A 25,704-nucleotide genomic window follows, 5' to 3' on the forward strand; every position below is an offset into this window, starting at 1 on the left:
GTGGTGTAATTGAGTCCATTTTTACTGAGTAGCAATAACCTGAGAGAAAGTGTTCCTGTCTCAGCAATTTAAACTGATATTTGGAAAAACGTGAAATGTACTGTTCAAGGATAGTTTGAATTAAATCATGTATAAATGTATTTACAGTAATGCCTGGAGCATGCTTCATAGGGCACCTGCATTTATTGTCAAATGCAGATGCAATCTTCATGGCTGAATTCCATTTAGGTGTGCCAGGTCAGGGTATAGTGACAAAAATTTTTTTGAAACAGTCACAAAAACACCACATCTGTTTACACTGTGGACATAGATTGTTAGTCTAAATGTCTGACAAGATCATGGAAAAGATCCCTACAGAGATACACCTTTTTGTTAAAGAGTAAGATCTTTTTTGCATAATAATAATTATAGTAAATAATTCATATGAATATGTATATGTATAGTGCCTTTCAAAACACAGTCACAAATTGCTGTACAATAAAACTAGGCACATTAAACACACATTAAAACACAAGGAGAATGAAACAAACTAGAAATGCCCTGAAATGTCACCAAAGCAAAAGATAAATTACAGACCAAAACTGAAATCAGGACAATAAACAGGAATTACAATCAATAAGATAGCAATAATAAAGACAGCTTAGATGCACTCAGGATATGCTTTCCGATAGAAGTACATTTTTAGAAGAGAATTTAACGTAGTCAGTGACTCAGACAGCCTTATATCCTCGGGCAAGTTGTTTCAGAGCCTCTGGGCCCTGATTGCAAAAGCTCAGTCCCTTTAGTCTTTGGTCTGGACTCTGGAACAGATAAAAGACCTCTACCCGACAATCTCAAATCACACAAAGGTTCATAGGGGACTAAAGGGTGTGAAATGTAATCAGGAGCCAGGCCATAAAGAGCCTTAAAAGTAATCAAGATTTTTAGGTTAATCCTCCAATCATCAGCTGCAGCCGTCATCACAAATGGATGTCGCTTCTTGTGACGCTTTAGAAGACAATATGTCTAATTTCTCTCAAGATATATTTCCTCTCCTCTCATCCTTGTTGGCGGCGGATCCTTTGAGTCCTGTGTGTTGTGAGGAGGGGAACCAGCATGTCCCACAGATGCTCGATCAGGGAGAGAGCGGTTTTTAAACTCATGTAAGAGACACTATTACATTAACTCCAGATATAGTGTCAGCTTATTAGAAAATCAGTAGCCTACAGCCATTCACATTATAATGTAACTGACTAACATGTTTAAGTGAATTCCATGCATTTTCTGAGACAGTATAGCAACACCAACTTTACTCAGCATCATTAGCCTGTGTTTTGTTGATGTGCTGTAAAGTTATCACACAGGAATTTGCAATCTCAAGACCCACAGGTCCTTGGAGGCTCACAACGTTTTCACCAGTGGCTAAACAATCTTGCACTGGTTGGATAAAGGATTAGATCCTTTTTTGTTTAACTGGAAACAGCCCCGAAATCCCAATCACCAAAGCCACCAGACTCTGTTTGAAATAGAGCGAGTATAGAGCCAAGAGAACAAGAGCCAGGTATCATTACAACGGCAAACAACCAGGAAAGAGTATTGGTTATAAAGAGCTGGACAGTACTGGGCCCTGAGATGATCCACACCTACTGGCTGAAGAAACTGCACTTTATGAATGCCTGGCAGCACAAATGAAGCAGCTGATGATGGATGGGACACATCCAGAGTGGATGACCCATAAAGGATCCCCAGAGGGATGCGGCCAGTAACCTGCCTCTGTTCAACATTAAAGCTCTTGTCAGGCATCATAGTAGTTAAGATGAATAGGCACATGGCCCAATACATGAGCAAGGCCCAGAAAGCAATTTATAGTAATTTCAGGGGAGCCAAGTACCAGCCACTGGTACTGGAATACTAGGAAATGTACAACATCAACAGGACACCAAGAGCCTTCATCAAAAACTCAATAGGGCTGTGGAAAATGACTCTGGAGGCCAACTCAAAGCCAATTGTGCAAGTATCTGCATATACCAAGGCGATGCACTGTCCCGAAAACTGTTCTGCATAGGCCTGAACCCACCTCAGCCAACTCATCACAAAGAGTGGCTACGGATACTTGTTCCGAAGTGAAGCAACCGTCCTCTCTGGTCCCATCCCTGTCATTTCTAAAAACTCTGAGCGATTCAGCCGTCTCTTCAGCCTTCATAACTGGATGAAAAACTTCACCACAGCCATTGGTTCCGGTTTCATTAGCAATTTTGACTCTTTCTGGACCAGGCGTGACCTTTTCAAGCATGATGGTCTGCATCTGAACAGACATGGCTCAAAGATTCTGCAGCGAAATTTTATTGATTTCATTGCGTTCAGCCATAATTGACATCTTTCACAGCAGGTCCCGACTCAGTACCTTGATTCTGACTCTGCACCTGCCTACACGGGCCCTGCTGTTACATGTCCTGTCTTACACATCCCTGTTATGATATCTAGGAGACAGTGTGTACAGCCGTCGCAGCTTAATAGGATGAGGAGGAGACTGTGTCGGGAGCGCGGTGTGTGTGTAGCCAACCTGCGCACATTGGATCACGCGGCGTCGCAAGCTGACGCCGAGATAAAAATCAAACTGGCCCTTCTTAATGCCCGTTCACTTTCTAATAAGACATTTATTCTCCGTGACCTGTACGTCTCCTGTGAACTGGACTTGATGTTTTTAACTGAGACGTGGCTATGTGAGGGTGATTCTGCACCCCTGATTGAACTCTGCCCTTCTGACAGCAGCTTTTTCAGCTCCCCCAGACTGTGCGGGAGAGGTGGGATTGCCTCACTTTTTAAAGACACTCTCGATTGCAAACAGACTTTTGACCACCCTTCTTACTCTAGTTTTGAATTGCAACTTTTTACTATTAACAAACCTTTTACTGTTTTAACTGCAGTTATCTATCGACCGCCGAAATATAGTGAAAATTTTATTTCTGATTTTGCAGACTTTTTATCTAGATTCACCATTCACTATGAGAGGATATTGATCATTGGTGATTTTAATATTCACATTTGCTGTGACGACAAGCCATTAGATAAAGATTTTATAAACGTTCTTGAATCCTTTAATCTTACACAATCAGTGTCTGAACCAACACACCAGCGTGGTCATGTGCTAGATCTGGTCTTAAGCTATGGCTTGTCCCTCTCAATAAATGAAATACGTGGCCTACCAGTTTTAGATCACTCAGTGATTTTATTTGATTTTCTGGCTCCACTTAGTGTGGGAAAAACCGCAGGTCGGCAGACTAAAAAGACATCCCGTTATATAGGCCCTAAAGTCTTAAACGAATTAAATGTGAAATTACCTAATGTGTTGGAAGACGTTTTTGAACATGCAACTACCGTTGATTCTCTAACTAAATCTTTTAATGAGACTCTCACCGACTTACTGGATCAGCTGGCTCCGGCAAGGACAAAAAAGTGTCCACAGAAAATCTGTAGGCCCTGGATTAACAAAAGTTTAACATCTCTTAGAAAGGACACCAGAAAACTTGAGCGGCAGTGGCGTCACACTAAGCTTGAGGTACATTATCGAATGTGGCACGAAATTCTCATCTTTTTCCAAGCTAGTAAGTCTGACGCAAAAGCAGCATACTACTCAAACCTGATCACCAACAACAAGAACAATCCAAGATTTCTATTTGATGCAGTTGCTAGGCTTACACAGTGTCAACAGCCAATCAGCAGCGCTGATCTTTTAGCAAGTGATTTTATGGAATATTACAATGAGAAAGTTGACAACATTAGAAATAGGATACCACAGTCTTCTGTAAATGTTTCTGGTGATGTCATTACCCCTCCCACCTTTACAGGACAGGTTTTCTGATTTTGAGCTTATCTCTTTGCCTGATTTGATTAAAATGGTTATGGCATAAGATGTACAACATGCTCTCTGGACCCTTTGCCAGCATGGGTGGTAAAGAGCTGTGGTCAACTCTGGGTTTCCATGTATTAACTATAATGAATGTTTCACTTTCTACTGGAATTTTTCCAGCTTGCTTTAAATCTCAGTAGTTAAACCTCTACTCAAGAAACCAAATCTCGACCCTAACTCTGTGGCAAACTATAGACCTGTGTCCAATCTGTCTTTTCTATCAAAAATTCTCGAGAAAATTGTCTCAGTTCAGCTTACGAAATATTTATCACTCAGTGGTTTATTTGAACCTTTACAGTCTGCTTTTCGGGTTAATCATTCAACAGAAACAGCACTTACCAAGGTGGCAAACGACCTATTACTAGCTGCTGACTCAAATTTAACTACTGCTCTGGTCTTATTGGACCTGAGTTCAGCATTTGACACAGTCGATCATGGTTTGCTTCTGGACAGGCTCAAAACTCACCTTGGTTTCTCAGGTCAGGTGCTCAAGTGGTTGGGCTCCTACCTAACAGGTAGATCTCATTGTGTTGTCTACAATAATGAATTTTCAGAGTCTTTTCCTGTTAGGCATGGAGTCCCACAGGGTTCCGTTTTAGGCCCTCTGTTATTCTCTTTGTATTTAACACCATTGGGTCAGATTATTCGCTCTTTTGGACTGTCTTTTCATTTCTATGCTGATGATGTACAAATTTTTATGCCTGTGACAACTGCAAATGGAGCTGACCTAAACAAGCTAAACACGTGCTTGGCCGCCATGAGGGATTGGTTTTCATCCAACTTCCTATCACTAAATTCTGCCAAAACTGAAATGATTCTCATTGGACCAGCTACATCCAACCATCAGCCTTATCAGCTCTCTCGGTCTCTAGATGACTATGCTATTCATGATAAGGACAGAGTAAAAAATCTTGGTGTCCTTTTCGATCGCTCTCTCTCTTTTGATTTCCATGTAAAGGAAGTGGCACGCGCTGCATTTTTCCACCTGAGAAGGATCGCAAAGATCCGCTCTTTTCTCTTTTAAAGATGGAGGTCCTCATACATGCTTTTGTAACATCTAAGCTTGATTACTGTAACGTCCTTCTGTCAGGACTACCAAAGAAAAGCCTTCGAAGCCTGCAGATGGTGCAGAACGCAGCAGCTCGAATTTTGACCGGCTCATCTAAATATGAGCATATTAGTCCAGTGCTAGCTTCTCTGCACTGGCTTCCAGTGCAGGTCAGAGCCGATTTTAAGGTGCTGTTACTGACTTATAAAATAGTAAATGGTCTTGCACCAGCCTACCTGTCTGATATGGTCGACCTCTATGAGCCTGCATGTTCCTTACGCTCTCAAGGGACTGGTCTTCTTATTGTCCCAAAGGTGAATAAGAAAAGCTTGGGTGAACGGGCTTTCTCTTTTCGTGCACCAATGCTGTGGAACAGCCTTCCACAGGATATTAGATTGGCATGTTCTGTTGAGGTCTTCAAATCTAAACTGAAAACACACCTCTTCTCTGTTGTATATAATTCTTAACTTTGTATATAACTGTTAAAATTGTTTATTTACTCTGTTTTAAATATTTTCCTTTTTATTGTCACTGCTTTTATATTATGGTTTCCTTGTATTTCTTACCTGTTTTTAACATCTGTAAAGCACTTTGACGAAAAGTGCTCTATAAATAAAGTTATCATTATTATTATTATTATCAGTCACCTCCTCTACATGGATGACATCAAGCTGTATGCCAGGAGTGAGCAAGACATCGACTCACTGATCCACCTTACCAGGATCTACAGCAGTGACATCTGAATGTTATTTGGACTAGATAAGCATGGTCAGATGGTGTCAAAGAGAGGGAAGATGATCAGAACCGGTGGGGTTTAACTTCCAGAGGGCAGCGTTGCAGATGGTCAGGACAGCTACAAATACCTTGGGGTCCTGCAGGCAAATGCGAACCATGAGGAGGCCACAAGGAAGTCAGCCACAACCAAATACCTACACATTGTAAGGCAGGTCCTGAAATGTCAGCTAAATGCAAAGAACAAGGTCCTAGCCATCAACACATACGACCTGCCAGTCATCAGATACCCTGCTGGTATAATAAACTGGCCAAAGGAGGAAATAGAGGCCACTGATATCAAGACAAGGAAGCTTCTCACAATGCATGGAGGATTTCATCCCAGGTCCAGCACCCAGAGACTGTACACTAAGCTGAGCGAGGGGGACTGAGGACTAGTGAGCATCAGAGCCACTATCCAGGATAAAGAACCAAGATCCAGGAATACATCAGGAAGATGGCTCCAAAGATAAGCTGCTAAGTGAGTACCTCAGGCAGCAGAAACCCAAGAATGCAGAAGAGGAGGATGAACCAACATGGAAGCACAAGCCCCTGCACGGCATGTACCACCAACAGATGTGGCAATCACCGAAGAAGTGGCCGACATCAAGAAATCCTACCAGTGGGTAGAAAAGGCTGGGCTGAAAGATAGCACAGAAGCTCTAATTATGGCAGCATAAGAACAGGCACTTGGTACAAGATCAATAGAAGCAGGGGTCTACCACACTAGACAGGACCCCAGGACCCAAAAATACCAAGGGCTGAAAGAGGAGCTAGAAAAGCTATGGGGAGTAAAGGCAACAGTAGTGTGACAGGTAAGCACTGGGGCTGTGACGCCCCCCCCCCCCCCCCCAAAGTGGGAGAGTGGCTCCAGCAGATTCCAGGTACGGTCTGTCCAGAAGAGTGCAGTCCTAGGAACAGCTAAGATACTGCTCAGAACCTTCAAACTTCCAGGCCTCTGGTAGAGGGTATATGTATATACTGTATGTATGTATGTGTACATACATACATATATATATATATATATATATGTGTGTGTGTGTGTGTGTGTGTATATATGTATACATATATGTATATGTATATATGGTTGCACCAATGAAAAATTTGCCAGATCTTCTCTGCCAATGCCAAACAGCTTTATTTTTTGCTGCTGACTCTTGTTTGGCGTTGTTTGGTGGATTGGATGATTGAAGTCTGAAGAAACAAGACATATTGGCAATTTAACAATTTATTCATTTAACAAACAGGAGCCTCAGTAGAGTGGGGAAGAACCATACACAGCCACAAAAGCCTGGCACCTCCTCCTCATGCTAGTCACCAGCCTGGTCACACATTGCTGTGGGATGGCATCCCATTCTTCAACCAGCATTTGTCACAAGTCAGCCACCGTGGGGTTGAGACCAGAGATTGGCTTTGTGCAGTCTGTTCTGGATTGTCTGGGCAGAAAGCCGTCAACCATATCGTCCTGCAAACCTTCACTGCAAGTCTGTAGAAGACAGCCTACTGTTCTTAAGTGCTGACAGACAATCAGGTGGCAATCACGCACCTGGTGGTACCAGAAGCTCAAAACAAGAGTCAATAGCAACGACAAAAAAAAATGCTGTTTGGCATTGGCAGAGAAGATTAGGCAAATTTTTCCTGGGCGCAACCCACATACTCAGCTCTGCTGCTCATCCCACAAATGCATGTTCGTTACAAATGTGGCACCATTTAAAAGGGAAATAAACAGGTTTTCCAATATAAGATTTATTGGCAAGAAGCACTGTTACAACAAAGAAATAATCTACCAAACACAAATTTCCTTACTTTTTGTGCTTAGTTTATGTCTACTGAAATAGGTTTAAATAAGGTTTTTTTTTCACTGTCAAAAGAAATGACAATTTCTTGAATTTACAATTTGTATGAAATTAAAAAGGATGAATATTCACTGTTGTTATTACCATATATTTAATGTTATCCCATTATATAACTGATGATACAAAAATATCAGTATGAATTTTCACCATTTCTGTGATGTTGTTACAGTACTTTCATAGTAAATATCTAGAAAAGATACACAGAAATAATACTAGTGCTCGTAATACTACTAATGCAATAACAACAACTGGCATATGTTGGCATACTAACATATTAATGGCATTATAGCAGTACACTGTCTGTAATTTTGATTTTTTCTTTGTTTTAGAATTACCATGAAGTGACATCTCAACCATTTTGTAGAGGCCTATATATCAAAAAACTATGGGGGCTGTCAAAAAAGGTAGGAAACATTTATTTGTATTATTATTGCCCGAATGAAATAAAAAAATGCAGATAATTTTATTTTGCAGTTACTTTTTTTTTTCTTCTTTGAAGGGACTGTGTTCATAAAACAAGTCCCGCCCACAGTCTTTTGAGCCAATGGGATGACGTAGTGGTGCATACAGGCCAGAGCCCTTGAATAGAGGTTGTTGTTGTAATGTTGTTGTTGTTGTTATATTCTACGACACTGATACAGGCCAGGGCAGACTGGGCTATACTTTGTGGACTGTGGGTATTGGGTAAAGCAGTGTCTGACTCTGGCCGCTGTAACGGTTAAACTACTCGACAGAAGACGAGAAGTGCTACTGTAGCCTGCTTTCCAAATTTCATCCTACTACTAATAAAAGCTCGCTCAGCCTTTTCATGGACATAACGGGTTACAGAGTCAATTTTCATTCAAAGCGTCCTGAATCATCATGTTAACAACTTAGCAAACAGTGGCTGAACTAGCTTAGCTTGCTACGTGGCTAAACCAAACGGGTACGTCGAGCTCTGAAATAAAACTCTAACGTTACGTGATTACAACTCATTGAGACTATGTTTATCGATCGCTAATAGGTAAATGCATCAATTTAACCTACCGCTTATAGAGAGCGCCGAAGCTAGCCTCACGTGTTGGTGTCAGGTATTTAACCAGTGGTGAAAACTGTATAAAGAGCTTTTACTCACGCACTGTAGCCCGAGTTTTTATGAGTATTTCGATTTAATGCTATTTTATACGTTTACTCCATTACATTTCAGAGGAAAGTATACTTTGTGCTCTGCCACGGCTTTATGTGACTGTAGTTACCAATAGGCTACTTTGAAAATATGTAACGTTATTCTATCGTACGGTTGCACTCGTAGGTGATGCACTGCTACCTGTCATTCTACCTAATACTGCATACAGTCACTAAAATGAGCTTCCTCTCCACCAGCTAAAACACTACAAATGACCCATGCATCAGTAACAACAATCCCAGCAGTGTCATGATTGTAATAAAACTCTGGCAGAAGTGATCCTGCTGCATTAAGTGTGCTTTTACATTTATAACGTTAAGTAGCCTGTGCTTCGTGTTATAACAGTGTAACTATATAACATTTTTAAATGCAGGACTTTTACTTGTACTGCATGGTTCTGCTGCTTATACTTACAGATAAGGGTAAATCTCCTACCACTGTATACAACCATGTAACTCAAAAAGTTCTGTTAAGTTAAAATGGGAACTGCCTGATGTTTGGGTTGTTGACTGAAGTCTACAATTTATGACTTGTGTGGGTAAAACACTGCTGTTTATTCTAAAATAACATTATAAGACCTGCAGTGACTGTGTTTTAACTGGACTAGATTTATTTGCAGCAATTAATGGAAAGCACTGTTGACAGATGTTTTCTTTGACAAAACAAAGAGAAAAGGAGAACAGTTAAATTCAAGCAATATGTTTATAGAGGCACTAACATGATCCAAATAATCGGAACCAAAAAGCTGTCTTTTAACTATCCATACAGAAAAACATAAAGCAGCTTTATGTGAATCTCCTATGAAATGAGTGCACTTATGGATGAATCAGAAAATCAGAAATAATCCTTAGTACATTACTTGAGTAAGCTAGTAAATAAACCTGTTTTATGATAAGTAAATAGTTCCTTGGGTAGGTTGTTCCAAAGTTCAACTTGCATATTCCTTTGGACAGTCAGCAGCTCGTCATAGATCTGTTCCTCTCAGTGTAGAACGTGAGGCAGCGTAGACGGCCATCTGTAAGTGCGTACATTAAAGAAACTGAAGAGGAAAGAGTTCTGTTTAAATCCATTTTACTTCAGAGTGGTAAGTACTCTACATGTTGTGTGTGGTATTATAATAGAGTGGAAGGTACATATAGTCTGTGCTGACTTAGCAGGTGTAATAGATGTCATAACTCATGGGCTCCAGCAAAGTGACATTTTAACAGTGTTAATACTACAGCATAGACCTCATAAAGGTTGCAGCATGCTTCAGACTGAACACTGCTCAGACTAATGGACTGAATTAGGATGTTCTATATTCACACACTTCTGCAACAGACATTTTGAAGTGTATACCCAGTTTTTTCAGTCATCAGCCTGGGTTGCTTACATGTAGCAGGTTTTTAAGTAACTTTTAAATGCACACTTCACACTGACTGCTCACCATGAACAGCTTCGAGGAAAAAAAATCTGTTAACCTTTAGCCACACTTTCTATCATTGTGAATTCAAACTCATTACTGAGCACCATGGTGCAGTGACTAGCATTGTGGCCTCAGGGTGAGAGGGTTCCTGGTTTGAACCCTGGGGTGGGGGGAGCCCTTCTGTGTGGAGTTTGCATGTTCCCCCTGTAGCAGGGTTTCTGCGGGTACTCTGGCTTCCTCCCACAGTCCAAAGACATGCAGGTTAATTGGTGACTCTAAATTACCAGTAGGAGTGAATGTGAGTGTGAATGGTTGTCTGTCTCCATCTGTCAGCCCTGTGATAGTCTGGTGACCAGTTCAGGGTGTACCCTGCCTCTTTCCCAATGACAGCTGGGATAGGCTCCAGCCCCCTGTGACCCCTAACAGGATAAGCGGTTACGGAAAATGAATGAATGAATTACTCAACACACAGCAGGATTATGCTAAATGGATAACTGCAATTAACACCTCAGACTGACTCTTCCTTCTTTGTAGTTTTGTCAGTGATCAGCAGTTTGTCCACTGGGAAATATCTTTTTGGTGTAAATGCTAAATACTTAAATACCTCTGAAATGTGACAGACAGACAAAAGCAAATGCTTATAAACTCATCAAATGCAAAATCTTAATCTGTAAAATAGCTAGTTGTAATATAAATGTAGTGGAGTAAGAAGTACAATACTTTCTTCTGAAATGTATTGTAGATAGTAGTATAAAATTTAAATATGGACAAGCACAATACTTGAGTAAATGTAATTTTCACCACTGTCTACTGACCCCCCACCTCCCTCTGTCTGTGCAATGTGTATGTACCTGTTTTCTCCATGTTTATATCAAGTCCAGTTCAACCAGTGCTCTTGTGCTGGAATAATACATCATCTGTGTAGTTTGTGGTAATTTGATCAAACACAACTTAAATTTGGGATACGTATGCACCTTGTTGAAGGCACAGTATAATTCAGGTTATGTAGTGAAGCTCTTTAAACTACGTTTTGATTCAGGATTCCTGTTAAAGACATGCCATGCCTATTAAGGGAAAGTTCAGTTTTTTCAAAAGGGGGATATATGAGATACTTATCCATAGTCAGTGTACTATATACGGTAGATATCAGTTGGCACTCCCCCAGTTTGTAGAAGCAGGCTAGAGCCCAAGACAGAAGCTAAGCAATGGACCCCGCTGTGGAGGGGTCAGCAACAAAATGTATTTTAGCCACCTAAAAAAGTCCCAATAAAAAAAATCTATATCAGTTTAAGTCTAGGCTGTATTTAAAATATTTTTAGAGCTTTACCTTTCCATCAGACAGCCTGTTCTAACAGGGAAGCTGTTAACAGCTTCAGTTTCCCATCTATGCTCTGATCAAAGCCACCAGACCCCATTGACAAAAACATTATTTTTAGCACACTGAATACGGGAGCTGCTGGTCTACCTCTGCTTTCATCTGTTAGTTAGTTTGTGTTAATGTGTGACTTTGGTGTATAAGAACTAACCCTTTTAAACGTCAAAAAAAAGGTCACACAATAACACAAACCAACTAACTCTTAAAGGCAGTGGTAGACCAGCAGTTCCTGTGTTCAGCAATGTTAAATCACTGTTTTTCTCAGTGGAGTCTGGCTTTGAAGAGAGCCATATTACGGCTTAAATTTCCGTTGGACGTCACTGTCAGCCATTAAGGTGAAGCAGTGAAAATTCTCAACATAGCGTACACTTAAAATGATATTGTAATTTTTAAGGTTAGACTTTTTTAGGTGGCTAAAATATGTTTTCTTGCTGACCCCTTCCATGTCAGACTCCAGCCGGTTTCTCCAAACTGGGGGTATGCCAGCTTGCATCTACTTTATGTAAAACACTGTCTATGGATGATTCAGATTATTTAACAAATTTGCATTGATAAATTCTATTTGCATTTAGAATTGAATGCCCTATTGGGAGCTGACAGTATGAAGGAAGTAGGGAAATGACAGGAAATAAAGGGAGAAAGATGGGGAATGACATCCAACAAAGATCGCCAGCAGGATGTAAACTGGAGCTGCAAAACGTTAGCTGAAAAGTCAACTCCAAACCTCAGATCTCAGATTAAAGTGACTGTTGAAATATCACTCAGTTAGAGCATCTGCTTCACCTAAGGTTTGGGGAAGGGACAGAATATGTGGTTGTAATAAATGATGCAGGGAAAATGGGTTCACAGAAATGTCCTAGCCTGTATGCATATGAGATTGTGGTCTCTGCTCATAGGTTTGTCCAATGCAGTACTGCAGTACTCGGGGTGGGGTCCGTGGATGGGACTTCCAGGATGTGCTGTTTTCAGGTTACGCTCCAGATGGAGGGATGTTCATGCCTGAGAGTCTGCCTTTACTGAGCCCAGACACGCTAAGGGGCTGGAGGGGGCTGACCTACACCGAGCTGGTGGTGGAGGTCGCCTCGTTGTTCATCCCCTCTCAGCTGATCCCCAGAGAGGACCTGGAGGGTGAGCTGGTGAAAAATTCAGTCATTATACCATGTCATTTGATTTTAAGGGATGTTCGATTTCCACTGTGTAGAGATAAATAAGTAGTCGCAAACCAGCTGTGCGATTTTCTCCATGATAATTTATTTAAGGAATTTCAGTCAGGATTTAGAGTGCATCATAGCACTGAGACAGCACTAGTTAAAATTACAAATGACCTTCTGATTGCTTCAGACAAAGGACTTGTCTCTGTACTTGTTTTATTAGATCTTAGTGTGGCGTTTGACACTATTGACCATCAAATTCTACTGCAGAGACTGGAACACTTAATTGGCCTAAAAGGTTCTGCACTGAGCTGGTTTAAATCTTATTTATCTGATTGTTTTCAGTTTGTTGACGTTCATAATGAATCATCCTTACGTACCAAAGTTTGTTTTGGAGTTCCGCAAGGTTCTGTGCTCGGACCAATCCTATTTACTCTATATATGCTTCCTTTAGGTAACATCATTAGAAATCACTCTATAATTTTCCATTGTTATGCAGATGATACACAGTTGTATTTATCGATGAAGCCAGAAGAAAGTAATCAATTAACTAAACTCCATGACTGCCTTAAAGACATAAAAACTTGGATGAGCACCAATTTCCTGATGTTAAATTCAGACAAAACTGAAGTTATTGTTCTTGGCCCCAAACAACTCAGAGACTCTTTATCTGATGACATAGTTTCTCTAGATGGCATTGCTCTGGCCTCTAGCACTACCGTAAGAAACCTCAGAGTAATATTTGATCAAGATTTGTCTTTTAATTCTCATTTAAAACAAACCTCACGGACTGCATTTTTTCATCTGCGTAATATTGCAAAAATTAGGCCTATCCTGACCCGAAAAGATGCAGAAAAATTGGTCCACGCTTTTGTTACCTCAAGGCTGGATTACTGTAACTCTCTATTATCAGGTAGCTCTAGTAAGTCCTTAAAAACTCTCCAGCTAATTCAGAATGCAGCAGCACGTGTATTAAAAGGAACTAAGAAACGAGATCATATTTCTCCTGTTTTAGCTTCTCTGCACTGGCTCCCTGTAAAGTCCAGAATTGAATTTAAAATCCTACTGTTAACTTATAAAGCTCTAAATGGTCAAGCTCCGTCATATCTTAGAGAGCTCATAATGCCATATTATCCCACCAGAACACTGCGCTGTGAGAACGCAGGGTTACTCGTGGTCCCTAAAGTCTCCAAAAGTAGATCAGGAGCCAGAGCCTTCAGCTATCAGGCTCCTCTCCTGTGGAATCATCTTCCTGTTACGGTCCGGGAGGCAGACACCGTCTCCACATTTAAGACTAGACTTAAGACTTTCCTCTTTGATAAAGCTTATAGTTAGGGCTGGCTCAGGCTTGCCCTGTACCAGCTCCTAGTTAGGCTGACTTAGGTCTAGTCTGCCGTAGGATCCCCCTATAATACATCGGGCACCATCTCTCCTTCTCTCTCTCTCTCTCTCGTATCCTGTTACTGCATCTTGCTAACTCGGCCATTCTGGATGTCACTAACTCGGCTTCTTCTCCGGAGCCTTTGAGCTCCACTGTCTCTCAGATTAACTCATATCACAGCGGTGCCTGGACAGCGTGACGTGTGTGGTGGTGCTGCTGCCGTGGTCCTGCCAGATGCCTCCTGCTGCTGCTGCCATCATTAGTCATTAGTCATACTTCTACTGTTATTACAAACATGACTATTTTCACACATGTATACTGCCAGATATTAATACATACTTTCAACATATTGTACCACAGTAGCCAGAACTATAACTATAATATTATTACTTTCAATAATGTTGTTGTAAGCTACTGTCATTAAGTGCATCTCTCTCTCTCTCTCTCTCTCATTGTGTCATACGGATTACTGTTAATTTATTATGCTGATCTGTTCTGTACGACATCTATGCACGTCTGTCCGTCCTGGAAGAGGGATCCCTCCTCAGTTGCTCTTCCTGAGGTTTCTACCGTCCCCCCCCCCCCCCGTTAAAGGGTTTTTTTTTCGGGAGTTTTTCCTTATCCGCTGCGAGGGTCATAAGGACAGAGGGATGTCGTATGCTGTAAAGCCCTGTGAGGCAAATTGTGATTTGTGATATTGGGCTTTATAAATAAAATTGATTGATTGATTGATTGATAAATGAAAGAAAAAAATATGAATTGTGAACTGTATAAACAAGTTTCAAAACCACACGATTAAACTGACTAAAGAGGCACAGACAGTTACGAAAAGACAAGTGCGGTCCTGTAAAATTGAAAGTTAATCAAAGACATACTGTAAGCACAGAAATTTGTCAAAGACACCACTTTTTAAATTGAGTCACAAGTACTCCAATAACACAAAAATGATTTAGAAATAACAAAAATCTGTATCATTACAACTGAGCTGCAAACACCAAGGACATGATTTCTTCTCTTTCGTTCTTCCTCCCTGTCCCAGTCCTAGTAGGTGAAGCCCTGTCTGGTTTCTCACTGCCTGAGGTGGTGAGAATTGCCCGGCTGAAAGAGGGTCTGTCAGTCCTCGAGCTCTTCCATGGAGACACCTTGGCCTTTAAGGACCTGGCCATGACCTGCACTGTGCGCTTCCTCGACTACTTCCTGCGAAAACAGAATCGCAGAGCTACTGTTCTTGTTGGTAAGACTTAACACCTATGATGTCATATGATAAAAATAAGGCACTATTTTGTTGTAGACTTTTTTTTATGCCTTTGCACTGGCAATAGCTGTGGCCGGAGGAATGTTTTCAGGTTGTCTGCTCGTCCCATCCTTGTGAACAGGGTATCTCAAATGTCCACTTTGACTCAAGAATGAACTGATTAGTTTTTGGTGGTCAAGGGTCAAAGGTCAAGGTCAATTTGACCTCATCTGTCTCATTCTTGTAAACATAATATCTCAAGAATACCTTTAGGGCATTTCTTCAAATTTGGCACAAACATTCACTTGGACAGCTAATTGGATTTTGGTGGTCTAAGGTCAAGGTAAAACTGACCTTGCATCTGTCACATTCTTGTGAACATGATATCTCAAAAACACCGTAACGATATTTCTTTGAATTTGACACAAATGTTCACGTGGACTGAGGAATAAACTGATTAGAATTTTGTGGTCGTTTTTGGCCATAACTCAGAAATTCATATTCTAATCATGACAAAACTTCACACAAATGTCTGATAAGATGAAATAATGAAGTGATGACACTATATATCCAAAAGGTCAAAGGTCACCTTCACTGTGACATCATGATGTTATGCATTAAACACTTTTCTGACCATTACTCAACATCATATCCCAGGAATAGAAGGAGAGACATTTGGTCAGATACTGAATTGGTGACACTAATCTTGGGTGTCCACCTTGTAACTGTGCTGATTGTATAGATCTTCTGTGCTGTTGGGGGTGTGCTGCTGTTCTTTTCATGATCTTTTATTCCCCTTATTAACTTTTAATATGAATAAAACTTGAAGTCAAGGAGAGTCTGTCATTAAAAACTACAAAAGAACACCCCCCTCCATCTGCAGGTTTGAGAAGGACAAATTTGTACCCCTCACCCACTCTCTCTGTTTTTGCAAATGAAACTGACTCATTGCCAATTCACTGTTGGCACTAGGCGACCCTTGTTGGCACAATAGTCTCCTGTTTTTTTGCTAATTCAGCATGTTGAAGTGGGGTTGGAGCCAGTGGAGCCCAGCAGTGAGTGAAATCAATCAGAATCAGAATCAGAATCGGTTTTATTGCCAAGTAGGTTTTCACATACAAGGAATTTGGAACATGCTTCTTTAGAAGCATATAGTATAAAGTATAAAAGTAAATACTGTTAACAATTAAATATAAAATCTGAATACAAATAACAACAATAATAATAACAATAAAAAAATATGTACACTGTAAAAATGAATATGGTTGTGTGTGCAAAGAACAGTTGTGCAAAGTATAGATGTGCAAGTTTAACAGTATGCAGTGTATGACAGGTGAATGACTCTGATTGGCAGTTCAGCTAGGGCTGACACACAGAGGCAGACAACCACTCATGCTCACATGCACACCTATGGGCAATTCAAAGTCACCAGTTTAACTTGTTTGTGTTTGGGCTGTGGAAGGAAGAAAGAAAATCAGGAGAAATCCCACACTCACACATCCACCCTTCTGCCCTCCCTAAATGGATTTCCTTGCTCTACAGTACTATCCCTACATCCTCCTTTGCTCCCAACAGTCCTAATTACAAGGTCTTTATCATGTGAATGTAATCATACACAGTTTTGTTGTTTGCAAACTGAAGAGAGGACAAAGAGGATGAATGTTAGCTGTTTTTCTGGTCTTGTTCAGGTGTTTCACTGTTGACAAATGTCTCTACAAAAATGACGAAAGTGTGGACACAAGTTGTTTTCACATGTTTTGAAAATTAGTCAGTATGGGGTAGGCATAGTCTTCTGCTTCAAGGAATATTTAAGTCTTTCCACACATTTTCCAAAGCAGAAAGTCCAGGTGTGTACTGTTAAGACCTTTTTATGTTTGCGTTTCTGTGGTGGTGAATCTGAATAATTTTTAAGTGATGTGGGACAGACTGTCTGCAAGCCATGTTGAATATTAAAAATCACAGAGAATTAATGTAATAAACCAAATGCACAATAGAAATGTTTGAAACTTGGGATAGTTTAGTGTGAAAAGGATGTTTAATGTTCAATCAGCAGTCAGAGGACTGTGAAGATAATTACTTTGATGCTGACAGTCATCACTGTGATTATCATGGCATCAAGAAGTACATCCATGCTCTCTAAAGGAAGTCAGAAGTACCAATACTACACAAAGTGTCATAGTTAGTATCATATACAATAACTGTAATAAGTCTGAATCAGTAAACCTGTGTTTTTCCTCACCAGGCACATCAGGGGACACAGGTGGCTCGGCTATCCACAGTGCCAAAGGTCTCTGTGGGTTGGAGGTGGTGGTGATTTACCCCCGAGGACGCATCACTCCAGTCCAAGAGAAACACATGATCACCTGCCTGGAGGATAATGTCCATGTGTTTGCAGGTAAACCTAAAGAGGCTAAAGGATTACTGGCTGTTTTTTTTTTCACAATCCAGCAATCACAAATCACATCACATGTATTTTTACCTCTGTAGCTGATGGCAGCTCTGATGACATAGATCAGCCTCTGCGCCGTCTCTTTGCTGACCAGGAGTTGGTCAGGTCTCATGGCCTCATGAGCCTCAACTCAGTTAACTGGTCCAGAGTCATGATCCAGCTCGCCCACTTCATCTATGCTTACCTGGAGCTCAGTGGTATGGAGCAGGCCGAGGCTAAGGGGGAGTTGCCTGAGCTGGAGGTGGTGGTGCCCACTGGAGGGGCGGGGAACATTGCAGGTGGGTTCATTACTGCTGGTAGGGAACTGGATTAAATGATTACACTCCCCAAAAATCCATCTTTTGATTATTAATACTCACCTTTAGGTTGAGTAGTCAATGATCAGGTTTGAAAGGTGGCTGATATGGAACAAATAAAAGACATAAGTATTCTAATTTTAACAACCACTATGTCATACAACCACAAACAGCACAAACAACAATAAACACCACAACAAGAGGAGGCACCTGAGGCATGTTGGGTCAGTACTAGGGTATATCTCGGCAAGTCTGGTCCTTGATAGATGAAGTCTATGAACAATCTCAAACTGCATTACACAATGTCTAATACATATAGAAGAAGAGTCTATCTTATCTATTGCATATTGCCAATCTACATCCAAGATCTCTATCCCTAGTTCTTCCTGCCACTGCTCTTTAATATGGTTGAGTGAAGGTGCAGAGATACTTTGAAATATCTGGTGGAGCTGGGAATGAGGAAAGGTTTTTCCTAATAAAATCTCTCACCTACAAATACCTAAAGAAATATGTCTGTGGTATTGAATACTGTCAGCCCATTCCTACTCCAAATCTTAAAGGCTGGGTCCAACATAGATGGTGGAAAAAGTGGGTTTGCTAGTATTGGACTGGATGGTAATGTAGTTTTATGCTTGAAATGCATCCTAAATTGGGGCCATATCTTCAGTGTTGTGCTAACTACTGGGTTATTGGTGAGGTATTTCTTACTAAGAGGCAATGCAGCACACACCAATGCGGCCAGACTTACTGGGGCACTTGTATTTTGTTCACTCAATGCCCACAATGGTTGGCTTTCAGCTGGTAGCATCCAGAATTAGATCGTATATATATTGGCGGCCCAGTAATAATTAAAATTTTTAAAAATGAAATTTGGGAGACCCAATCCTCCTTCATTCTTCAATCAATCAATCAATCAATCAATCAATTTTATTTATAAAGCCCAGTATCACAAGTCACAGTTTGCCTCACAGGGCTTTACAGCATACGACATCCCTCTGTCCTTAGGACCCTCACAGCGGATAAGGAAAAACTAATGGGGGAAAAAAAACGGTAGAAACCTCAGGAAGAGCAACTGAGGAGGGATCCCTCTTCTAGGACGGACAGACATGGAATAGATGTCGTACAGAACAGATCAGCATAATAAACTAACAGTAATCCGTATGACACAATGAGACATAAAGAGAGACAGAGACAGAGAGAGATGCAGGACAGACGGTAATGACAGTAGCTTACAACAACATTATTGAAAGTAATAATATTATAATTATAGTTCTGGCTACTGTGCTACAATATGTTGAAAGTATATATTAATATCTGATAGTATACATATGTGACAATAACCATATGTGTATAATAACAGTATAAGTATGACTAATGATAACAGCAGCAGCAGGAGGCATCTGGCAGGACCACAGCAGCAGCACAACCACACATGTCACACTATCCAGACACTATCTTACCAGTTCGCACTGCTGCCTGAGGGGTAGCATATAATACTTTTATTCAAGTCTGAAATACAGTGCCAAACCCAAACTTCTCTAGTACCTTATACAGATAGATATGCTTAATGCTATCAAATGCCTCCTGTGCATCTAATGATATAAGTACCTCTGGGACAGGAGATTTTTCAGAGGAGTACAGTAAGTTAAACATTCTGCGCAAATTACTAAATAAATGTCTACCCACCACAAATCTTGTCTGGTCTGTATGTTTAAATTTGGGCAAAACAGATTCAAATCTAGAGGCCAGTACTTCTGTAAGAATTTTATAGTCACATCCTAAAAACTGGTCTATAAAATCCACACTGAGTAGGGTCCTTGTTTTTCTTAAGCAGTACAGATATTGTAGCTTGGATCATCATAGGAGGCAGAGCTTCATTATTAAAACATTCTTCAAATACTTCTAAAAATATGGGAGCCACTTTTGCTGCAAATTTCTTATAGAACTCAATGGAAAAACCATCCGGTCCTGGGGCTTTACCTGATTTTAGGTGTGTAATTACCTTAAGAATTTTCTCCAAGCTCATTGGTTGGTCCAAAACTACTCCTCAATGCCTTTTAATTCTAGTCTGTCTAATACCTGGGTTACTGTACTGTCAGTAGCCCTCTCAGAAGTGTAGAAAGTATTATAGAATTGCATGAATTGGCTATTTATTTGTCTTTCATTACAGGTAATTGTGCCATCATCCAATGCTATTTCTGTAATTTGGTTTGCTGAGGCAGACGTCTTTATCTGATGTATTAATATCTTGCCTGCCCGCTCCCCAAGTTCATAATGCTCACTGTGGGAATAGGTCCTGCATTTGGCTGGATAACATAATATCATACTCTGTTTGTAACAGGAGTCTCTCCTTGTAGAGCTCAGGAGAGGGTGTAGATGCATGCTGCTGGTCTGTTACCTTTAACTTATCCTGTAGTTCTTTCTGGCGTGCAGATAATCTCTTATTCTCACTTGCTGTATATGAAATGATAAAACCTCTAATGTATGCTTTCATTGTCTCCCACAGTGTGCATCTGCTCACTTCTGGGGAGTTGTTAGTTAGTAAGAAAATATCAATCTGATCTGACAAATATCTAACAAAGTTTTCATTAGATAAACGCCTGTCTCAAATAAACACCTGGTTATCTAAAGCCTAATTTTTATACAAGTAATATTCATACTGGTTTAAATAAACAATTCGATATTTCACATTTTAGCTGAGCTTTTGTGTCCCATATTGATGCCTGTCCCAAATATAGGTCTGTTGATTTCAGTGATTTAAGCAAATAGAAGTTTTACGGGTATTTGAAAAGCTCAACAGCAATGTCTCTTTCCTGAAATTATGACCGAGTTACTCAAGATAATCCAGAGACCATGTTGTGAACAGTGTCATAGAACCTGTTTTCTTTCTACCAAACTATACCCACAAATCGTATCTCTGTCCAGAGGGAAACTACTCACGGACAAGAGGCTCGTGCTTGTGACGCACGAGATGTAAACATTAATGGCGTCCTCCTCAGCTGAGCTGTAACTTTAGGGTGCTCAGTGATGCTAGTTTGAGCTAGCAATAACCGCACGCTTTCTTCTGCATGGTGATATGGTTGGCAGGTGTAATTCTGTAGAGAGAAAATAGTTCCTACATCAAATTGCTCCCAACAAGGTCTGGGGATTAACCTGAGCAACCGGGTCATGATTGCATGCTTCTCCTTTATCTCTTTTTTTTTCTGTCCCTCGCTCCCTTTCTGTCTGTCTGTATTTCAGCTGGCTACATAGTAAAACAGATGGGGTTGCCCCTGAAGTTGGTGGCCATGGTGAATTCTAATGACATAGTGCACAGGACAGTAACCAGTGGTGACTTTTCCATGGCAGCTAATGTCACACAAACTTTGGCCCCCGCCATAGACATCCAGGTAACACAGTTACACAGACTATAGTTTCAGTTGCTCATATCAATAACATTTTTACAGATGTCAGTCCGAAGATTACTTTAATAAGATCACATTGTTCGTCCACACATGGTCTAAAAAGTGGTTGTTTTTTCCAGTCTATTGTAATTCTTTTTTTAGGAGCAGTTATATGCTTTGCTTATTTCCTGACAGTCCCAGAGCTGAATCAACATGTTCAGCAAATTTCATGGCAGTCTGCCTGCTATGTTATATCATATCCTGTGTGAAACATTTACATACAGGCATGGTGGTAGTTGAGTAAAACTCATTGAACAGGGGTATTCAATTAAATTTCACAGAGGTCAAGTTACTAAAATTTCCTCGCAGCAAAGGTCAAAACCCCATAATGCCTTAATTGCATTTTATGGCCTACCCCTGTATCTCACAAATAAACAACAATGTGCATTTCCATATCATTTCAACAATATTTATTGTCAGTTCAAAGTAGGATACCAACATACAGACACATTGAACTTGAATGGAAAACAAACAGCTGTCTTTACCATAAATAAAATTAGTCCTAGCCATGGAGTGTATAAATAATGGACGTAGATACCGCAATGTCACCCATTGGTTTGTGGACTCCCATTTTGAAGTCTCAAGTTTGGCAATTTGACTGTTGCCATCTTGGCTTTTTGGAACCAGAAGTGACCATATTTGGGCAAGAGGCTGACACTGTGGAGAAGTGAGGGGTGGATCTGATGTGTAACTTTGAGCATGAATAAAATGCGTTCTATAACCCCCTTCTGAATAAAATGCATAAGAAGGTGCTCTTTTTTATTACTTCTTTCCTTTCCTTGTAAGAGAAATTGGCCTGTAACTGCCCTGCTAGTAGTTTGACTCTTGGCTTGAATGGAGTTGGAGAGTCTGGAACTGTACTGAGTTTTAATAGTCATTGATCATGATCATTTATTCTTTGTAGTTTTAGAAAAGTTCACAGCTACAGAAAATGAATGTTTGAATGAACGTTGGCACTAGTGGGAAGGCAAGACATTAGGATTTATGCTCTGAGACAATGACTTTCTATACACTGGTAAATGGCAACCTGGCCAGTGGTTGCTAAGATATCTTGTCCAACACATCCACACACATTACCATCCACACAAAGTTATTAATTTAAATGTCTACCATGTGTGTAAAAGCTGTATTGACATGTTTGGTCCCTCAGGGTGCTGTGTCACAGTGCTTGATTTTTGTCCTGTAGGACCCGTACAACATGGAGCGGGTGTTCTGGCTGCTGCTGGGCAGAGATGGAGCTACAGTGAAGAGCATGCTGGAGGAGTTTCAACAATCACATAGATACTCTCTGCTGGAAAACCACCGCAAAATAGTACCAGTCATACAACATTTACTGCACCTGCTGTATACTCTCAGGCATAATCATTCTTTATGTGTCAAGTAGGACTACACCCCCCATCTACCGCTCTAATATTTTATGATCCTTCCTTCTGTTGTACCTTTAGCTGTCACAGGTTTTATCAACTGGAACAGTGAGTGATGAAGGGATCCTGGAGACCATGAGGAGATGCTGGGAGGAAAACCAGTATGTCCTGTGTCCACACTCAGCTGTGGCTGTATGGCATCACTACCACTGTCCTCACAACCCCGGGATCAACAGGTCAAGTATAGCTTCATCTATTTAGCTGTACACACACAAGACACTTCTGACTTCACTGTATGACATAAACCAGCAGGGTCTCAGAGGTTGTCTAGCCAGGAGGGCATTCAGTAAGCTGAAAGAAATAATCAATAAATATTTTAGACCAGTCACAAAACAGTCACACATCAAGGTCAGGTGACTACAACCATGATAGCAGTTTTGTGAGGCTATACTTACGCACAGCAGTGCTTTGGGCTAAAGGCTAAAACCAGTATACTAATATTCTGACAGTCAATATATTTATATGCACAGTTAAGTGGAGCTACGGTTACAGCTTGGCGGGGGAATCAATTTATTGACTGGTGTATGTCAGAGTCTGCTACGATAGGTGGTGATATACCCCCTTTCAGCTTTTTTATACTGGACCTTTTTCCGGTTGACCTATTACGCCACAGACCAAACAATTGGTAAAATGGTGGACAACTTTTCAGTTCTGTCCATACAAAACTGCACGGCTCTGGATGTAGATTTCACCATGGTGTTACCAGCATCTTCTTCTGTTACACATTTATTGCTATTTGACTTCGGGGTCAAAGCCTGGTGCAGATGCTGTGGAGCATACTCAAATTGCTAGGCCAGATGGGTCTGATTGACTGTATACATGCAGGAGTTATTCCACTCCCAGTTGCATTATCAGGGTGTGTTGGTCTGGCTTTGAGAAATTTGATTTAGTACTATTTCAGTTGGACTAACATGTTTACATGTATTTTAAAAGTCTGGATTTAGTCGGACTTACGCAATAAATCGATTTTCTCTAATGTTATGTAAACATATTGAGTATTTATTACCACGGTCACTGTCTTGATTTAGTGTGTTAGCATGCTAGTGCTAGCAAAACCCCCCGAAACAAAACAAATAAGTCAAATTTGTCTTTACTCAGCTTACTGTAATGAAGGTGTCATCCAGTTTTTTGAGTAGATACTGAAACTCTTCTTGCAGGTGTTATATTGCAACAGCGTCTCCAGCCAAGTTTCAGGCAGCAGTGCAGAGGGCTGGCCTGACCTTTGACCTACCTAAGGCAGTACTGGTGTTGGACAAATTGGCCACCCGTTACCAGAACCTGGAGCGAAGCCCAAACTGGTGCAAAGATTGGGAGGACAGACTGAGAGAGAAGATCCAGTCTGTGAATTCAGTCAGGAAAAACAAAGGGACGTACTACAGCTAATTGTGACAGCTGTAATATTGTTAAAAAAAAAAAAAGAAGAAAAAAAAAGGTGTTTACAAAAAACGTGGATGGACATTAAACTGTGTGTAGGTGAGATCAGGTGTCTCAGGCTGCTTGTCCTTGATCCATGTCCTTCCTTATCTGGATGTAATAAAATGTGTTAATGGGAAAGTCTTCTTGGTACCTCTTTGATGGACTTTGATCTGTAGTGTCATACGACTTGTCATTGTCATGTCATAACAAACCACAAACCAACCAACCATTTATAATGCTCAGTTGTCCTTCCACAACTGTAACACAAATGTAAATGAATGCTAAAGAATAAAATCAAACTGCGAGTTTAATTTTCTTAAGACAGTCATTAATTTAATTGCACAAATTTGATACATATAAGGCGCACACACACACACACACACACACGCACGCACACACACACACACACACCACTGGCAAGTGTTTATAAAAAAGCCTTGCCACTTTTTCCTCCTGTTCATTTCTCTCTTGTCCTTTCTCACTGGTGCTTTTATGTTTAAAAGGCAGGACTGCTCACTGGCCTTGCAGATGTGCTCAGCTTGTTAGTCTTGACAGATTTTGCACCTAAACTAGCTACCATATTGTATCGTCTTGTCACATGATCAAATAGAGACTTGACATTAGACAATAAAAGAAAATAAATAATAGAAAAGAAAACCATAACGGAGATGGGTTTGCATTTTTGATTGCATATAGCCTGTAGCAAATGGCACCATTTTTGATTTAATGTGAGTTCTTTGGATACAGGTGTGGTTCCAAGGTGGCAATCTGAATCATTCGCAAGGGCCCCCCACCCCACAGGCCCCAGCGCAACAGCACTGCCTGAACTGTCTATATTTACACCCCATACCATTCAAAAAGTAATATATCCATATAAAAATACACATGCAGCAGAATTAAGTGTAGTTCCTCTCAGGAGCAGAACAGAAAATATAAAAACGAAAGACAAAGCATCCTTTATGGTTGCATTTGCTCCTGTTGCTCAAGAAAGCATTTGTTTCTGCTCTCTGATCAAATTGTAAGCAATACAATGCAAAAGATACTTTCACAGCAAACATTTTTGATGCATCATACTGGGAAAAGCACAGGTGTTAATAATGACTAATGATGGCTCAGTTCCATTGATGCAACCTGGTGAACCATGAAAGTTTGATACATGCACATTACTAGGACCCTGAAAACAGCACAAGTACATGAAATGATGCTAAAATGTTCTTGAAATATCAAAAGCAAAAAGTACTCAATGTGCAGCAGAATGGTCTCTGTCAGTTATTAACATACTTTTGGATGATTTAATTTATAGCACTGCGTAGCAACGGGCGGCACGGTGGTGTGGTGGTTAGCACTCTCGCCTCACAGCAAGAGGGTTGCCGGTTCGATCCCGGGCGTGGGAGCCCTTCT

The 25,704-nt window shown here is 40.6% G+C and overlaps 1 protein-coding gene across 4 annotated transcripts; it reads left to right on the top strand.

Annotated features, from left to right (window-relative positions):
- The first annotated feature begins 8,136 nt into the window (after nt 1–8,136).
- Nucleotides 8,137–24,441, top strand: thnsl2 (threonine synthase-like 2). Of its 4 annotated transcripts, none has more exons than XM_049604075.1 (9): nt 8,137–8,154; nt 12,406–12,637; nt 15,081–15,275; nt 17,518–17,670; nt 17,763–18,002; nt 21,261–21,409; nt 22,650–22,775; nt 22,909–23,063; nt 24,045–24,441. In XM_049604075.1, the coding sequence occupies exons 2-9, from the start codon at nt 12,415–12,417 to the stop codon at nt 24,268–24,270; spliced, it is 1,467 nt and encodes a 488-aa protein (XP_049460032.1). In that variant the 5' UTR covers nt 8,137–8,154; nt 12,406–12,414; the 3' UTR covers nt 24,271–24,441. The 4 variants fall into 4 exon arrangements, with proteins under 4 accessions (XP_049460032.1, XP_049460029.1, XP_049460030.1 ...); XM_049604072.1 differs by lacking the exon at nt 8,137–8,154 and adding an exon at nt 8,164–9,813; XM_049604073.1 differs by lacking the exon at nt 8,137–8,154 and adding an exon at nt 8,164–8,489 and having other exon boundaries at nt 9,715–12,637.
- Nucleotides 24,442–25,704: the final 1,263 nt, after the last annotated feature.

This window comes from Epinephelus fuscoguttatus, linkage group LG18 (genome assembly GCF_011397635.1).
Source record: "Epinephelus fuscoguttatus linkage group LG18, E.fuscoguttatus.final_Chr_v1".
NCBI classification, from domain to species: domain Eukaryota; kingdom Metazoa; phylum Chordata; class Actinopteri; order Perciformes; family Serranidae; genus Epinephelus; species Epinephelus fuscoguttatus.